The 19107-nt window shown below is 39.4% G+C and overlaps 1 protein-coding gene across 9 annotated transcripts in view; it reads left to right on the plus strand.

Moving 5' to 3' along the window:
* Positions 1-19107, plus strand: part of IQGAP2 (IQ motif containing GTPase activating protein 2) — a 124970-nt gene that overhangs the window by 62871 nt on the left and 42992 nt on the right. Inside the window, exons 3-12 of one of the 9 annotated variants that reach the window (XM_086869186.1) lie at positions 1933-2089; positions 3253-3330; positions 5066-5142; positions 9656-9723; positions 10111-10224; positions 14160-14338; positions 14898-14985; positions 15549-15712; positions 16226-16313; positions 18738-18901. In XM_086869186.1, the coding sequence (XP_086725312.1) occupies positions 1933-2089; positions 3253-3330; positions 5066-5142; positions 9656-9723; positions 10111-10224; positions 14160-14338; positions 14898-14985; positions 15549-15712; positions 16226-16313; positions 18738-18901 (1177 nt within the window). Of the gene's footprint in view, positions 1-1932; positions 2090-3252; positions 3331-5065; positions 5143-9655; positions 9724-10110; positions 10225-14159; positions 14342-14897; positions 14986-15548; positions 15713-16225; positions 16314-17369; positions 17495-18737; positions 18902-19107 lie in introns of those variants that run through there. The other 8 variants (XM_086869185.1, XM_086869190.1, XM_086869189.1 and 5 more) reach the window with 8 other exon arrangements.

Below are 19107 nucleotides of genomic sequence, written 5' to 3' on the forward strand. Positions count from 1 at the left end.
CTGGACATAGGATGTTAGAAAAACCCTTTCACAGAAAAACTGAGACTTAGACATGTAAAGAATCCCAATGCAAGGTACAAAATTCTGCTCTAGGCACACAGTTCATATCTCTGGAGATGGTCCATTGAACAGCAGAATCAGCTGTGGCTCATGGTGAATACCTGCTGTGGTTCAAGCTCATGATGCTTATGTGTGCAATCCTTTGTCTAGAAGACACTAGGAAATTTATTTATAGGAAATAGATTCTATAGGAAAAGCAAACAGGCTCGGGTAAAAAGCATATTTGCCTGGAAGTACACTTTCTTTGTATATTCTTACTTTTCTTTTTTGGAGAAGTCAGGTGTGATGCCTTGGTGAATAAATCTATTTAGTTTATAAAATGCCATTTGGGACCCTTGGCATGGACCCATAACACACGATCATGCAGTGCAGGATAAAGCTGGGAAACTCGTCAGGAATATGATTCTCCTCACTAAAGCAGATATTATACTGCAGGATACAGTTCTCCCAATGGCACTCGCTTAGTGCAGTTTTGTGTGATACTGTGTCAGATTTATGGGTGTTGGTTTCCTAAAGAGCTATTTGGGTAGTCTTCAGTGAAACAACTTTTGTATGTCCTGTAACAAATCCAAAAGTGGAATGGATTAGAAGGTTAGCCTAGAGTTTTAACGTGAAACAAAATGATGTAGTGAGCTTTCTTCTTCTACGTGGTGGAGTGAACACTGGCTCATTTTCAATCTGGATCCAAGATTTCTGGTTTCTGAAGTCATCCCTATGGAGGTGATTTTAGATTTGTAATGCTATCTCATTTACAGTGACACTGTCTTAGTGACAGTAAGCGAAGTGAACTAATGTCTTCAACTTTATTCTTGCCCTTCAACTTTCTTATTTGTATTGATATTAATGTTCTAAAAGCATAGGAGTTTGACTAAGCAAACAAAAAAAAAGAATAGTATGAAGAACTAAACAGATTTAAAGCTCTTGTAATGTGATTTAGCTGCTGGAAATAAGAATAATATCACAGGGCCAAAACACTTAGACCACCAATGTAAGGAACTTCTGGTCCAGTGATTAAGACACTAATCTTTCTTGGAAGTTCTTTGGAAGCAATTTCTCTTGGCTGCTCAAGATAAACATACTGGATAACATGGTTTCATGTCTGTTTTTTGCCTTCTGAACTGCTTATGTATTCAATTGATACAGTTTTCTGTCTAGTACCATGTCTATCATGTCTTAAGTCTAAAATGCATAACTAGTTTAGCACCTGGGAGGATTTAGTTGCTGTCATTAACAAGAAGCCATGTTTCAACTTACTTACTGCCAGGCAGACCTCAAATGTGTAAATTACATTGGGCTTTCCTGCAAAACCCTCCCTCATCCCTCTAGCACCACTACTGAGTTTCATGGGTGAGAGTAGAGAGCTCCCATGCAGGAGCAGGATAATCTGCAGGAGGGCTCTGTACTGGCCTGGGCTTTGCTGTGAGGTTGTGTGGCACAGCACATTGGCTACAGGAACCTGCCTCACCCAGGACACTGCTGTCCTTGATGCTCACGAGGTTCAGCACTGGCACAGATATCATACAGGTTTTTTAAATGCAAGCATCAATAATACACAGCATTCCATGTTTTCTTCTAGTGTTCAGCTTAAACTACTGTTTATTCAAAAGCCTAGTACCATTAAAAAAAATTGAGTTAGACTCCTTGGCGTGTGAATACTTCAAAGCATGCTGTTTGCTTATTGACGGGTTACAGTCACAGCTATGACCCACTTTGGTATGCCATGTGAATGAATATGAGAACTTTCTCCTTGGCCCTCGTCCTTCTCTGTTATAATTACATTCTGGTGATGGCATTTAAAGTATGATAGTTGTAGACAAAAGCTGTAAGTCATACTAAAACCCAAATAACCATGTTTCTCAAATGTCTCTGTAGATGGATGGAGGTCTGCTTGGACGAAGAGCTGCCCCCAACTACAGAACTGGAAGAAGGCTTAAGAAATGGTGTTTACCTTGCCAAGCTTGCAAAATTCTTTGCACCTAATGTGGTGTCAGACAAAAAGATCTATGATGTGGAGCAGGCACGCTACAAGGTAATAACTTTCTCAGTTCTCTCACCAGGATGACAAAACCCAGTAATGTTTGTCTTCCAGCTCTTAAAGATTCCAAAGCATGGCCGGTTGTGTTTTCTTTTAAGCTTTTTCTTTAAGCTTTCTTTTAAGGCTGTACAGACTAGATGGAGGATGCACAGCTGTAAGAAGCCTGTATGATAAGTTAGAAATATTCTACCTTCAGAAAAAACGTTTCGGTGTTGCTTCAAGTTTTCAAATCTGCACAAATTACACTTCTGGCTCCAAGGAGAACATGAGTTTTGCAAGTTATAAAGTTATTTCTCATTAGAAATAGAAGTTAAAAGCAATTTGATAACTATTTCAAGCTTCCTTCATTTTGTATGCAAGCATATTTGAAATTCACTTCATTAGATCTATGTGTTTATTTTGTCAGTAACAAGAAGCAAAAAACAAGCTACCAGTAAGTGAGCTTAGCTTGTTCCTTATTGCAGGCTTTTGCTAGCTCCAAGAACCTCAATAATACAGAAATATATACACTCATGCACAGTAGTCCCACTATGGAATTCATTATCTCAGCATGCAGAGGGGCCAGAACAAATTTATGGTTAAGAATTCTGGTTACATTTAAATGCTTCTCTTGAAAATCTCCAAAACTTGTGTGATTCCTTTTTCCTTTTATCCTAAAAGATAACATTGAAAATAAAATAAAAAATACTTCCCCACTTTATTCTTACACTGTTTGCATACACTTTAAGGGAGGAGAGGGTCAGGTATTCAGGTAGAACCGAAGAGTTCCAAGACTTCCTAATCTGCTCTTCATGGTAGCATTGAGCAGTGCTACTACTTCTGTGTTTTGGTTCCCTGTCTTTGACATGCAGCCTCTACTGCCAAAGAAGGACTTTACTGAAGGACTATATAAATTTCTACTTCAATCACAGTCCACCCTGATGGGTGCAAATCTGTCTCATGTAATATGAAAGAATGAGCTGAACTCAGTGTAGAGCTGTTGATGTGTTAGGATGCTTCATTAGCAAAATTAAAGCTGTTACGCTTTGGTCTCTGGGTTCAAATAAGGGAAAATTCTGTGAATTAACTTCAGGATATAAAACTGAGAAACAACAGGAGGATCAATAAGTAGAGAATCTGTTTCATGTGACTTTCATAATCTTCTATGTTTCCAATAGAGGTCTGGCCTTCATTTTCGGCACACTGACAACACTGTGCAGTGGTTAAGAGCAATGGAGTCCATTGGTCTGCCTAAGGTAAGCCTTTAAATTTCAGCAAAGAAAGTGTCTCAAATCATTGGCTCACTGAGATCCCCTTTAATCTGCTTGAGCATAAACAGTTCCTTACAGTAAGTCTGCAGGGAAGGGGTAATTCAAAAAACAAGTCTGAGGAGAAGGTAATGGGGAAAGCAATGGGAGTGTCAGTCCTGTGCTGCTGCTGCCAGTGTGTGTGGGCTGAGGCAGGGACACTAGCAGTGTTTGAGCTAGCTCAAACACTTGATATCTTACTGCTAATGCAGTCTCTGGGGGACCTGCGAGGAACATGGTTTAAAGCAGAAAACTTAAATATTTGCTTCCTTTAGGTTGCCTCTTCGCATCGTGCCTCTTGCTGCCTCTTCCTCTTACTGTACGTCCCAGTTTCTCTGCCTCTACCCTGTTTCCAGACTGTTCTTGCACCCTTCAGTGCATCTGCGTGACTCTGCTGCTGCTCCTCTTCCACCAGCTGCTTTCTTGGGTCACCTCTTACATTTACCTTCCTCCTTGCCGGTCTTCGCTTGTCATCTCCCCCCTCTGCTGCTGTTTCTGGGTACCAGTGAGTCTATTTTGGATGACAATCCTTTAAGAAAGGGCTGTGTGCAAACACCTGTGCTGCTTGTTTGTGCATTCTGGCAGCCACACATGGGCAGAGGTGAGCAGTTCCCCACCCCAGGGTGCCTGGGTGCCTGCTGCCTGAGGCACAGTGGGAGGCACAGTTCAGGCAGCTGCTTGAAGGGCTAAATGGTCAGCTACTGTAGGCAAACTCACTGCAGGTATATAAACCTTTTCAGGTTCTATTTCCTATGACCCAAAAAGGTCACTCATGTCTGCCATCAGAAATGCCAAAGAGACGGGAAGGGGTCCTACCCTTTCCAGGTCAGGCCTTTTTTTTTTTTCCCCCTGTTGAAAAAAACAGCTCTTTGTTCAGCTGGCTGGTTTCCACCCTGCCATCCCATCTCTGAAAGATTGTGTTTCTGTTGCAGAGGATGGTCATGGCCAAAAGCTTTCCCAATCCTCCCTCACAAAGCTGTTTTGAGTAAATGATGAAGAGGGCACTGTGCTCCTGACTTACTCAGCCTGGTCCTATTAACCATGGGACAGTGCAGCCCCGAGTGACCAGCCTGGGCTGGAAGCATGCTGCCAACTCTCACGGTTAACTAAGTCTTTTTATTATATTTTTGTGGAGAAACACTGTTTAGTGACTGGGACCAAGGCCAGGAACAAATTAGTGGTAGAACCAGAACTGGAACTTATGATGTGACTTCTTGGCTAAATTGCTTAATATTCCTCTCTCTAAATATCTTTCTTTGTAAATTATGTATTCACAAAGTTAAGGGTGCTGGCAATTAGAATTATGCATTTTTAAACCATACTTGATAGGTTTGGTTTGTAATGAGGCTTTGCAAATTGTAACTGCATTCCAGGTTTTGGGTGTCTGTAGAGGACAAGGACTACTGGCTGAGCTTATGCCAAAGGACGTTTTCTAAAAATCTTGTTGAAATGCTGCCTGCTTATCTTCCTTTTTTCCCCTCTTATTAAGTAGCTTTTATGCTTTATTAAGCTCTTCTTTATGAAAACTACTGATAAAGTTAAAATAACATCAGAAAAGGTGTGACTCATAGCTGTATAAAAGTAACAGCTGAAATTCCGGAAATTTAAGGTATGGTTCTGCAGAGTAAATGTTTCTGCTCAGTAATAAGTCTACTTATTTAACTGTGTGCTCTTTGCTTTCTAGATCTTTTATCCAGAGACTACGGATGTCTATGATAGGAAAAACATCCCTAGGATGATATACTGCATTCACGCTCTGAGGTAACTGCTGACAGGGATAAAAGTTGTAGGAACTGCCAAAGTTAGGAGAGCAAGTCTTGAAATGGCTGTAGGACAACCAGTATATCAAAATCTGTCAGAATTTACAAGTTCATTAGTTTTGAGCTGGAGACAAAAGTTGAACATTGTCACGTCTGTTGGCCAAGTAATTCTCAAAATAGAAATTAAGGACTACTGAATTTAGCATGCACATCCCTCTCTCAATAGTTCATCCCCTTGCAAAATGAATGTAAAATTTCAAAATACATACTTCAGCAGAAATCAGACTAACTCACAGAAATTTAACAAAAAATTAGCACAATCATGGAGCAGACATGCTGATCAGAGTGAAAATAATGATGAACTGACATCTTTCTGTCCTCAAACTGAAGCAATTAATTACTGTATTTTGTGGTAATTAATGTAAAAAAACTGATAAATTCTGAAAGACTTCAAAATCCTGAGCAACTCTATTTTTAATGTAAAGTCAGAAAGGCTTTGCCTTCACCACTGAAAGCAGTGATTAAAATTTCTTCCTGTTCCCCCTTAAGGATTTTGTTGATGTTTAGCACAAAAACATCTGCCCTGTGCTGTCCCTGGTGTGAGGGACAGTGCTGTTGGCACACAGCTCCACCCTCCTCCTGTGGCTCTTCTAGTTCATTTCCAGCACATAGACACCTTCCCCTTCAATATTTCTTTGGCACTAATCTTTCAGAGAACATAATTAACTTGCACCTCAAACTTAATTCTCTGTTTCTAATGGTGTTCAAAGGCACATCAGCTGCTCCAAGTGTATCAGACAAACTATTCAATTCATGCTTTATTGAAACTTTTTAAGGCTAATCCTGGAAATGATGTGCCCACTCTTGCATTCTGGGATGTGCACTCCTCCCCATAAACAGGACTTGCCACTAAAGTTCACCGTGTTTGCTTAACATGCCAGGTGTTCATAGTTGACAACCCAGTATATTTTGCCATCTTTGACAAGAGTTGCCCTTTGAAATTATTGTACTTGGTGTAATATTAACTGGGAAGTGGCCCCAGTACTGTTTGAGGGTGATTCTTGCCTGTAACTTGGTAGTGCAGTCTGTTCTGACAGCGAGTGTGTGGTCTAAGCTTGAAGTGATTTCCTAAAGAGGATGTGTGGGGCTATAACCTCAGCCCAGGTCAGGCTGACTCAGTGGGCTGTGTGTCGCCCAGCTCTGTTATGGGTCAGCTCAAACATTTTGCAGGAGGTGTAATAATACATTTAATTTTTCTAATGTTTGCTCCCTCATGTACGTAGGACATTATTAATTGTGGATTGCAATGCTACATAAACAACAAATCATCAAATGTCTTCTTAGTATCTGCCTTATCATTGCAATGGTAATAACTCTTATCCTGAACTGAGGTTTGCCATTGACTGACTTACGGTAGAAATTTTCCTTTCTTCATATTGGCATGCCCCAGGATTTATGCAGTGCCAGAATTAGTTTGTGTTGTCTCAGCTTTCACTTCCAAGTTTGTCCTCCTTAAATTACTTCTTCTTGATGCGTATCAACACAAAGCTCTAACTCTGTACTTAGTATGTTTTGGGGGGGATTTTTAGTGCTATTATTTCGGAAATGGATTTTATATCAAATGTATCATTCCACACTGAAGGAAAATAGGCCTGGAATGCTTTTATTTATGATGTTTTACCATGAGTTTGTAGGCCCCTGTGCCTGCATCATGTGCAGGATGTAAGAGCAGAAGAAACAATGACTGAGTTTTATTTATTTCCATACCTTTCCCTAAAATGCATGCTAGAAGTCCTTCGCAGAAGTCTTTCAAATCAAACTTCAATCTCAGTGTTGAGTGGCAGCCAAGCTACATTGAAAGCTGTTTGGGAAAGAACAGAATTAAGCATGGGGCACTTTGCCTGGCCAGCAGTGCTCCCAGGTGATTGGCACCAGAGAAATGCTGAGCTGTATATGGAATGTGTATTTGACATCTAAAATAATAACATTTTGCAGAGGAAGGCTTGCCTGTTTATTGTTTTGCTGATCTTTTGCTCCTTGAAGATAGAAGGAAACTCTAAGCATGATGACTTAAATATAGTTTTAGGATCTGTCCTGATTCAAGTCTGAAATTAAGACCATCGCACTTAAAGCATGTGGGATGACTTGTGCTGTCAAATACAACACTGCTATGCCCAGGAAGAAATGACTTGGCAAAAAATTTCTTATTATATTCCTGTTGAATGTAATTACCTCTTGCTCTCCTCTCACTGAAACACCAATACTTAAAGTATTGACTGGGACAAAAGCCAGGAAGAAATTAGTGGTAGGACCAGAACTGGAACTTCTGGTTCCAACATAAAAATTACAAAGGTATAGGTTCCATCACTTGAAACATTTCTTTTTTTTGTGAAAGTAGATTTGCAGTGTTCCTGCACTAAAGGAGTTTAAGAACAGCTTCATTTAAATCAAGATGCTATCAGTGATTCTTCTTCATATATAGCAGTGCTTTGAGATATTTTTTCCCCTGAAAAATTTAGTTTTCGAATGTAGACCACTGCTATATCCTAGACAAACTATTCCTCTAGAAGCTGGAGAACTTCAAAACATTGTTTTCCTAGGAAGCAGCAGAATAACAAGCATGCTATAAAAGAAAAAACATGTTATTTTCAGATCTTTTTTCCCCAGCATGTTATACATGACCTAAGCATAAAACAAGTCCTGGGAACATCTGACTGATAAGAGATGCAGTTCTGTGTGGGTGATGTTTTCTATTGAAAGGAGCTTCACCTAGGAACTGCTTTCTCCTTTGTTTTTCCCTTGCTCTTGATGCCTTGACTTCACTTTTCTTAACCATAAGGCCCCCTGCTTTTGACTTTGTGTGTTTTCTGAGGTTCAAGTTACACGACAAAAGCATTAAGCAAACTGTTTCAAGTGAAATTAGATGTTAGCTCAGAGAAGCTTTGTGTCTTTGTGCTCTCTGCTAGACTTGAAGAACATTTCCAGCACCATCTGGTGGTTAATAAGTTTATCCAAACAAAGGAGTGTAGGAAATACCACACATGGTTCAACATCCTTCTGGAAGTGCTGAGCAGCAAAAAAAAAAATAAAAATTCTTTCATGTTCATAGCACTCTTTCTTCTTGTATCTTTTTATTGTGGTGACCCAAGAAAGAGTCAGCACAGTCAGCTGCTAATTTCCGTAGCTGTCTGTATGACACCCAGCATTTCACACAGGATTGTGTCCCTGTCTCAAACTTGGAGCAGAATCCTTTTTTACCCAGAAAGACTGGAAGACAGACCAGGGTAATAGAGTAACCTGGTTCATTACTATAGTCTTGTAGAATCTATGAGTTCTTTCCCCCCGAAAAGGCTAGTTTGGGTTTTAGACAGATTTGAAATATCAAAATGGTATCAGCAATGATTTTGAGAGGCTGTAAAGGCATGTTGACACACCTGAGATCCTTTGTTGTGTTCATTCAGATGGGGGCAGGACAGAGGAGTAGCTGTGGCAGCATGGAAGATAAATGCTGATTCCATGTGCTCCTAAATACATACAACACCTACAAATATGTGCTTTGAAATCTCATGCCATGATTTGCTAGTAGGAAAAAATCCCCTCTACAACAAAACACAAAAGGGAAATGCTCTTCTCTGGAAACAAAACCCCTAAACCCCAAAACACATTTGCAATGAATGATGTTGGGGTGAAGTAAGCTTGAAAAGAGGTGAGAAACAATCCTTTTGGAGGAATGTGTTTTTTGAGTATTGCTTTAAAAACCTTTTTTTTATTATTCTTTCTTACTTGACTCACTTGTTTATTGAATTTTACTGATAAATTATAGAAACATCAGTCTTTTGTAGATAAATACATGCCTTGTGTTTGGAAGCTACTGAGAAAATATGCATGTATTCAGCTGTTTTCTTTCAGATAGCATTCCAGAGCTCTAGGAGTGAAAGTATTTTTCATGCTATATTGAAATAAAGGTATTAATTCCTGGGTAGTACATTAAATCAACTTTCTTTTCCAAAAGTAAAATAGCTAATGACACAAGTATTTTGAGATGGTGTTGGAATGACTTACAGGTCCTTGTTCCTCTACCCTTAGTAACAAGGGTGTCAGTGATTTATGTGTTCTGTTAGTAATTACAGGGATATAATTAATGCAAGTCAAATCAGAACATAGATCCAAATATACCAGCTGTGCTAAAATTTTATTTTCCCCCAGGACTAGCTTTTGCATTTCTTTACCTATCTTTCACTGAGGTTTTCTACTTGTTTATACACACCCTGTGACCTGAGATACACTCTCAGTGCCTCTCTTTTAGAGATGCTTCTTGGAAATAAAAGATTTATCTTTCTGTAAGACTTAAAAATACAGCTCAAAGAAAACTGTAGTGTCAGCTTATTTTAATTTCTTTTTGCATATAAGTCAAGTGTTAAAGAACAAGCTTCATAAAAGTGCTTTTCTCTTGTACAGAAAGCAAACAGCCCAACCACATGCAGAATTTTAAAGCCTAATTTTCTTCTTTGTAGCTTATATCTCTTCAAACTAGGACTAGCTCCACAGATCCAGGACCTTCTGGGAAAAGTAGACTTCACAGGTAAAAAGATATTTATCTAATCATACATTAAATGTTTTTTTTTTTACACTGCGAATCTGCTAACATTGTACATATTTTCTATTATGGCCTTTCTCCTCTGACAACATTGTTAGAAACACTGATACAAATTAAACAGGTGGGAGGCTGCTATTTTTAATGATTGTTGTTCTCAGAAGGATATGAGGGTGGGAGTTTTCATTGAATACTTGTCATAACTTAGTGTCCGTCAAAATGGGGAGGAAAAAGGCTCCGAAGCCCTGGTCAGAAGCACTTTGAAAAACATTTTTGTAGGTATGGCTATTCATAGGAAATTGTCATGCTTTGGTTCTGATAATTTTATTTATTTTTTTTTTTTTTTTTTTTTTTTTTTTTTTTTTGTCTCAACAGAGGAAGAAATCAGCAACATGCGAAAGGAGCTAGAGAAATATGGTATACAGATGCCATCTTTTAGTAAAATTGGTGGGATTCTGGCCAGTGAATTGTCAGTGGACGAAGCTGCCTGTAAGTGTGACTCTTGTTCTGTAAATATTTCCTTGTTCTCATTCACTTAGTTTGCCACCTCTTAAGAGCTAGAAAGAAAAGCAAACAATTTTTCACTACCACATTGCTTCATTGTTACAAGGTCCCTTCAAAATTTGCAGTCTGAGTGTTTTGGTATCTCCATTGAAAGCAAAGATTTCTCACAGCATTTTGAATGTGTTTAATGTTTTGGTAGGTAGTGCTCCTCTAGAATAATTAATTGACCTCTGTGTGTCTGCACCATATGAGTACACCATATGAGGCCATGGGAACACACTGCCTTCTCTGTGCCTCCTCTTTTTATTTTTTGCCTTTTGCAGTTTTCCTAAAACACCCAAACAGATTGCTGGGAGGATAAATCATTGCTCCAGACAGATAGCTCTCTCAGATATGGTGTTGTATATTTGGAACTTGCCTCCATGGGTAGCTTTCAATCTGTCTGACCACTGGTGTGTGACCCATTGCATAGTAGAACCCTGCTGGAGGGGAGGTCCTGCTGGACAGTCAGGGTTCTTGTGAGTCTGTCTTGAAGAGCTTCCGTTCAAAAACAGAATTAAATATTTTTTTCTGCTGCTCATGCCTATTCATGTGTAAGCCTGGGTGTTTTTATCTATATCACCCCTTTTTTCTTTTCTTTGCTGCTTTATTCAACCTTGCAAACTGATTCATGGCATTACTTAGTGTGCTGAAGTTTTCAAAGCCTAACTTAAAAGACACTTGATGTTGATTTGCATTGTCTTTGTTGCATATTTTGAAGCCTTCTTAATAAGAGTATGCTTCACCAAAACTAGCTCTTAAAATGCTGCCTTTTGAAGTAGCAGGAGATTTTTAGTAGATTTTTAGATATTTAGTGACTACCAAGCACTTTTTCAGGGAGCTTCGTCCCCTGAAGATGAAATGGTTCAAGCATCCTTCACTGAAAGCCTTACTATAGTGTGTAGGGCCTCCTTTAACTTCTGAAGTGTTTTCAGTCTTAGAAAAGCAGGGTTTCCTGATGCTGCTTCTGTCCTTCTGAGCAAGGATTGTGCTGTAGATTACATTCTCTGCCCCAAGACAGGAAATATCTGCTATGGGAACCCTCATACACCAGTGAGGTTAGATAATGGAGATCCTGCCAAAGGGAAGGGGTCTACCATCATTCTTCTGAAGTGCAGTATGCAGAAGGAGATATGAAAGTGGAACAACTGGTGATGTCTCCTACTCAGCTGCCAGCAATAATATAAATCAGCATGGAAAGTGTAAGCTGAAGTGCTTTCACAGAGAGCTTATTCTGCAAGGAAATCTCTCTGTAATTCCATACTTCCAGACTGCTTTTTCATGTCCAATTCTTACTGTTTCTCTTAGTAGGTGGGTTTACATCTACAAATATCTGCTTGATTCTTGAGCCTATCTTTTGACTGCTTTTTGCTAGCTCCATCCTTCCTATGTGTTCTGTTATATGAGGATGTTGGGATCATATATGTATCTGAGGACAGTTTTCTTAGTCCCTTGGAGTGGATATGGATGAACCACAGAATGCCTCAGGTGGGAAGGGACCCATAAGGACAATTGAGCCCAAATTCCTGATCCTTACAGGATTACCTAAAAATGAAATCCTACAGCTGAGACCATTGATCGGATGCTTCTTAAATTCTGTCAGGCTTGATGCTGTGACCATTTCTCCAGGGAGCCTGTTCCACTGACTTACCAACCCCTCAATGAAAACCTTTCCTCGTGTTCAATGTGAACTTTGTCTTTTCACAAAGTTTAATGGCCAATGAAACCAGTGTGCTCCTCTGCTTGTATCTCCTCCACAATGCTAGCTGCTTGTCTCGTGCTGAGCTGGAGTGAAGCAATTTTAGAACAGCTTTCTGGCATGGAGTCAGTGCTAAGTTCTGAGGGTGTATAGCTTCACTTCATCCTTCATTTGCCTCTGTTGAGTGTTCAGTGATATTGACCTGTTGTCTGACTTCCCTAAATTTGTGCACTCCTTTCTTTCCTACAGCCTCAAATTTGAAGCATATTTGCTTTCTTTCATAAATAGAGAGAAACTGAAGTTTTTCAGAGTCAGATATTTAGACCTTCAGTTAAACTTAATCCAAATAACCCCTTTTTACTGCATGCTTGTCTCCATTTTAGCAGAACCATGAAGGGCAAAGTAGAAAGTAAGTATTGACAAAGTAAGGAAAGATGGTCATTGTGTTTTCCCTTCACACATGTCCTTGGTGGCATGAAAGTAAATCCTAGGCAAGCTGCTGTGATGATAAATAGGGAGCTGCAATGTTCCTCCTTTGGGATATTATCTAGATAGATATTTATCAGGAATTTTACATTTTGTACAGTAAAGTCTGTAAGATATTTGAGATTAATGTGCCACCAGACAGCCATTGGGTCTCTTTGTGGCATCAAGGTCCAGATAAAGTGCAGCTCTAGTGCAAGTCCTTCATCTAGACTGATCCTGGGGCCAAATGGAAGTTCAGGAAGTAACTGGGAGGGATGTGTTAGCTACTACTCTACACTTAACTACTCTTAATTCAGCTTTAAGTGGTTTCGATTTGTATACTCATGTAAATTTACTGTGTGAAAAAACACGAGCTTCCATGACTCTTAAATTCTTGAAGTCAACCATTTGTTTACTAGACAAAGTTCTCCTTTTTTCTCAAAGGAAAGGCTTAGGCTGATCAATGTCTGTGATGAGTCCTGTGGCACTCTGTTTTCCTGTGTAGTAACATTTTGAGGACCCTGCAAAGCCTGCTGGGTGTGTTTTGCCTCTGTTTGAACTCTGCTTTGCTGTGGCTTTACAGGTGATAGAAGAGACCATTACATCAGTGCATCTCATGTGCCTAGGGGTTCATGGAGATATTGATGTGCAAAGAACCACCTCAGGAAGGCTTAAATGTGATATGCAGGTCTGCATCCTGCCTGGGGGTGGGTCTTAAATGTCTTATTCCAGAGGACAAGTTTAATGGAGCTTCAATTTCCTTATTCTTCTGCAACATTTCTCAGTTTAGACAGTACTTTCATATGGATACAAACACACAGCTTTAAGGTAAAAACTACCAAAAATACTTTAAATTCCTGCATGTAATTACCTTCTAAATAAAATTGGACTCAAATGATAAAATGTAACTGTTTTCTGTCAGTAAAATATTAACCGTGTCATGGTTTAACCCCAGTCAGCAATCAAGCCACTCACTCCCCAGCCAGGCATGGTTGGAAGGGTGAAAGCTGGAGAACTCGTGGGCTGAGAAAAAGACAGTTTAATAGGGAGAGCAAAGGCAGTGCACATAAGCAAAACAAACCAAGGAATTAATCCAGTGCTTCCCATGAGCAGGCAGGTGTTCAGCCATCTCCAGAGAGTCAGGCCCCATAATGCAAAATTGTTACTTGGGAAGAGAAATGACATCACCACGAATGTCCCCCCCTTTCCTGCTTCTTTCCCCCTCTTCATACTTGGTGCCAAATGGTCTGTAATCTCCCTTTGGTCAGTTTGGGTCACCTTTCCTGGCTCTGTCTCCTCCCAACCTCACAAGCACCCCCAGTCCCCTCACCAGTGTGGCAGTACCAAAAGCAGGAAAGGTCTTGGCTCTGTGCAAGCTCTGCTCAGCAATAACAAAAACAGCTCTGTGTTATCAATCCTGTGTTCAGCACAAATCCAAAACACAGCCCCATGTCAGCCACTGAGAAGAAAATTAACCCTAACCCAGCTGAAACCAGCACACCCCTGTTTGGGGGAAGGGTGAACATGGAACAGACAGCGATGTGCCACCTTTGAGTAAACACCAAGTTCTGCGGTCTAGAGGAAGCATGGAGTGGAATGTTGAAATCTGTAAATTATTGAACATAAATTCAATGCTCCTTTCAAATAAATTAAAAGAAACAGTGACAGCTTTGACTCTTTTGCTTCCTGAAGCTTAGGACTGTCCTTTCAATTTTAGTGCATGCAGCTGTAATAGCAATCAACGAAGCTGTTGAGAGGGGAGTTGCTGAGCAAACCATCGTGACTCTGAGGAACCCAAATGCAATGTTGCTCAACGTGGATGAGGAGCTGGCGCAGGACTATCAGAATGAACTCTTTGATGCTAAAAGGAAGAAAGAATCAAATGCAAGACTCAAGGTAGTGGTGTTTTATTTGTGCCCCTAGTACATGTGATTTTTCATGTTTCTTGTCATGCTGCAGCATTAATGTTTTAAAAATTAACTTGATTTTTAAAATTAGTACAATTAAGAAGAAACCTGCACTTTTAAGATAACTAAGAGAAATTATGGCAATGCAATAAGGTAAAAGCAAATTTTATAAGAATATGATTACTGTGACTATGATGCAGCTTCACTTTGCCCAAAGGTTAAATATAGACTAAATAGAAGACAAAATAGTAAAAAATACTAGTTTCCTTTCTTAATTTACTGCTTAAAAAGTTGTAAATACAGTAATATCATTTTTTTGAGTATAATCTCTGCCACAGATATTTAATGTGAAATTATTTGCTGTGTTTTTACATGAGAGCTAATGGTCTCTGTGACAAAGTGCTAATTTCCTCAGTTCACTTAGTCAACAAATTGTCTTACAAAAACATTCAGTAAATGCTTCAGCTGATGAAGTTTTAATGACTGGCTAACAGCTTTTCGCTCTGCAAACTGTTTTGTGTGAACGAGCAAAAATTTTGTTTTCTTAGAATGGCACAATTTCTGATGAAGAGAGAGATGTCTATGAGGAGTTGCTGACACAAGCTGAGATTCAAGGCAATATCAATAAAATAAACAGTAAGCTATTCTGGATCCTCGTGGAAGTATGCACACAATACGTGACCTCCCAGATTCCAGCTGAACACAACTTGAGTCCACCTGAACAAACAAAATATTCCTATGGAAACTTGTAAAATATGCACAAGTGGCTAATATCTGTCTTCAACTGTTTTTGTCATGCTACTCCTGCTCTACTAATCTTCGGGGGGGGAGGGGCTAATTTCTGTTTGTGATTTTTGCTGTAAGGATTCCTCAGTTCAGAATCAAATTATTTATTGCCTGCTCTGTTTCTTTACGTTCTTTTTTGTGTGCAGAATACTGTAAATTTTGACCCCCTCTTCTATACAGAACCAAAATTCATTCATAAACTTTCGTTTAGCTGTGGTTGAACTGCTTCCACACAGGCTCACATAGAGCCAGAGACTCCCTTTGTAGGATTGGACATGAAAGAGATATTTTTCTGCTAGACAGAGATTGCCACCCTATCTGGCTTTTACAAAAAGTGAGATGCTGACAGCAATGGACTTTTTTTTCCCCATGGAAGCCATATTTTCTGTTTATAGGCATTGTTTTCATTTCAGTTCACATAGCTTTAGTCCAAGTGAATGAGGCTATTGACCGGCAAGATGAAGGGGCACTGATGGCAGGTTTGAACCGTCCTGCTCTGAGCCTACTCGATGTTCTGCCGCAAAATTCCTCATGGTACCTATTGCAATTGTGTGATTTTAAAGAACAGAAAATGCAGGTAATTGAATTGAACGGGTACTACATGTCAGTTTGCACTTTTTTAGCTGTTTAGTTTTAATCCAGAGAGAAATTGTCTTTATTCTGCCTTTCAGCATCATTTATGAAAAGTTTTATAAAGATTTGAGAATAATTGCTGTACTAATCAGCACCAAAGAGCTGCATTTACTCTGAAGAGCATGATATTCTTGTATTTGCTAAGATAAAAGAAGAAAATCTAAGCTGTAACATGCAGCCCCTAATATTTTGTTTCCAAAATGAGTTATAATTTGAGTACAAATAAAAGTAATATTGAATCATTAACATTAATTTAAAATACCAATTGGGTTTTAAGGAGAAAATCTATTATTTTAAGCAAGATGAAAATCATAAGGAAAATATTAATGTTTAGTGAGCCTTGTATTTGAGGCACAGGTGATAGTATAATCAAATCCCAGTGTACCATCAGCAGACGTTATCCCTTATCTCCCATCAAACAAAAACATAATTAAACCTTGTTTTTCTGATCTGTTAGATAGCAGGCATTCCAAATATGCTCGACAAAAGTGAAATACAGAAAGAAGTTAGTGTTGCCAATGCAGAAGCTGAGGCTCACAAGCTTAGTGAGTAACTGTTTTAATACTCTTTACCATCACCATTTAATTATTAATTATGTTAAGATATTTGAGTTCATTCCTTTCACATAAACAAGGTTTCTCAAACTGAAACCATATATGTTGCATTTTACTCTCATAATCTTTCTTCTCAGTGTCACAATTGCCAAGTCACCAATCTGTGCTGCGCTGGATGTACTCTTATTGGGATAACTGGTTTGAGCCACTGGCAAGCACAGTGGCAAAGAATTGAAAGCAATGCATGGCTTGATGGCTTGGAAAAATATTTATCAGTGCAGTCTTAATACTCACTTGGGAGCAATGACTATGCTTGTAGAGTTAAGATGGAGGAATATTTTTCAATCACATTGCAGAAAAAAGTATTCTCACTTTTAGGCACACTCTCACTTTTAGATAATTTTTAGGTACCTAAATCTATTCTTAGTCTGTTAAGAATGCCACACGACAAAAGTTACAGTTTGTAAAAAAATATAGTTAAAGGGGATCTAAATTTGCAGTGCATGTTTTGCTGCTTTTGACTGGAAACTTCTTTGCTAAGAAGTTAACCTTTGGTTGATCTGCTGTCATTTCATACTGCATCTGGGCATGGCTATTTTGTTTCTGGTACTGTATTCAATGCTTTGAAATCCAGGCTGCTTGCTTTTGTAATGTGCCTTAAAGGCAGTATTTTGAGGTCAGCTTGAGTCAGAAGATAAATTTGGCTTTATACCTTAAATGTTAGCCTGTTTCAGATTAGTTAGCCACGGTGAGGAGTACTTTCTCTGAAAGAGTTACCTCTTGATAAAGGAAAGGAAAAAGAAAATGTGAGGTGTGAAAGGCATTAACAGCAATCTGGAGAGTAGCTTAGTTCTTACGTTTGGCTTGAGAAGAAAAAGAAAAAAAGTTGCTTTTGTTATAGGACTGTGAGCAATATAAAATATGTTTTGCAATTTGCATGCTGGGTTTCAAAACTAGAAGTCAGTAGCTTGGTTGTTGGCTGCAGAGCTAGTCTAAACCATTTGTGGACCTTGACTCCTTTCCTCTTTACTCTTTTCCTTTAAAAAGCATGCATGCATGCTGTAGCTGTGAGAGCCTTTCCTGGTTTCTAACTTTAGGAATAGCCAATAGAGAGAGTCTTCAGGGACAATGTGGCCCCATATGACTATGCTTCAGAGAAAATGAAATGAGAGGTGAGGGGCTTTTTTTAGGTGGGCATGGCTAAAGGGTTTTCAAAGACTTTGTGTTGTATGATAAGCTCTGAGTGTTGCTGTATACACAAGCTGTGGATGGTGTCTTCTGCACAAGTAGTCTTGTCTCAGATTTGGTCAGTCAGTGGTAAATAAAAATGTTCCCTGGTAATAGTACACAAAAAAAGCCATATGATAAGGTAGAGGAGTAGGGCTTATTGATGGAAAAGGCATTTGCATAATTACTATTCTTCAATTTGCCACATATGCTCTGACCTTCAAGGTTGCTTCCCTTTCTGCCAGACCAGAGTGGTGCCTTGTACAGTGCGTTCCTGGGTGTGTCCTGGCCTGTTTTTTTTCAGAGATGGCTCCTCCAGGTGTGTAATTATGGTGGCAGTGACTAAACTGAGGGATGTTGTAATACTTCTGCAGCTGCCCAAGTGGCAAGTGTTTTTCAGCATTTTTCTGCTGGGCTTCAAACCCCTGACAAAGTCAGTCCAGCAAAAAGCAAAACAGACAAGTTATTCAGGGTACTGAAAAGGTTTACACTCATACCCTTATATCCCTCTGTTCTGGTCTGTTTAAATTAAAACCTGAGCTGTGGCAAAGGGATTAATTTCTAGATGGCAGTGCCGGTAAGGACTGATCTTCCACAGTGGCAGAAAAACAAACAGGTGTTGGGATGCAGAGGAAGTTCTAGTAACCATAGCATGTGGTTTTCCATTAGTAGTTCGGCTACTGCTTTTCTGGCAGAAAATCACACCCCTCTAATACATTTGGCTGATTTCCACCAGGCCTCCTGAAAAAGACACTAGTAATGCTGTTGGTACTTCAGGTACTGGCCTGTTTTAGCTAGCTCAGTTAGATCCTGCCAAAGGAGGAGGTGCAGAAAGAAGGGAGTGTTTGGGGTGAAGCAAGACCGAGGTGCTGGAGCTGACATCCACAGCAGTACCTGCTGCAAGCACACCCAGGAGTGACCTAGGGTGGGGTCAGCTCCTTGTTTTGTGTTAGATGTGCAATAAGCAGTCTCTCATTTCTAAAAGTCCAGTAATTTTGAAGTCCTCCAGTCAATTATTTGCTCAATACCTTTGAACAGAGACTGTTTTTGCGACATTCAGCAGTCATGGCGTTTTTTCTCTTATGTCAGTGAATTATATTCTTTGTAATAACCTAGTTGTCATGTACATGGCACGAAGAGCAAACAGCATATGAAAATTAATAAGCTTTTTTCCCTGCTGTTCTTTAGAACTTATAGCGGTTGACAATATCAATACAGCAATTCGTAACTGTGATCCTAGTAAAACACTGGTTGTGCTGATGAAACCCGAGGCACAGCTGCCTGTTGTTCACTCATTTGCTGCTGCTGTCTATCAGACTGAGCTGTTCAACCTCCAACAACAGAGTGCTGTGGTAAGAGTGAAAAGCTTACAACCTGCTCGTTGATGTTGTGTAGTCAGACCATGAAAGAGCACAAACATAGCATGTTGTTGTGTCAAATCAGATGTAATTCTCTTGCCATGGTGTTATGTATTGCATGAATAATTTTGGTTGAAAAAGGCAATATTTAATTGCAGTTTGTTTCTTGCCATACTTCAGTCTGGCTGAGCTCTTGTGTT

The sequence above is a fragment of the Cyanistes caeruleus genome, chromosome Z (assembly GCF_971803275.1).
Source record: "Cyanistes caeruleus chromosome Z, bCyaCae1.hap1.1, whole genome shotgun sequence".
Lineage (NCBI taxonomy): Eukaryota > Metazoa > Chordata > Aves > Passeriformes > Paridae > Cyanistes > Cyanistes caeruleus.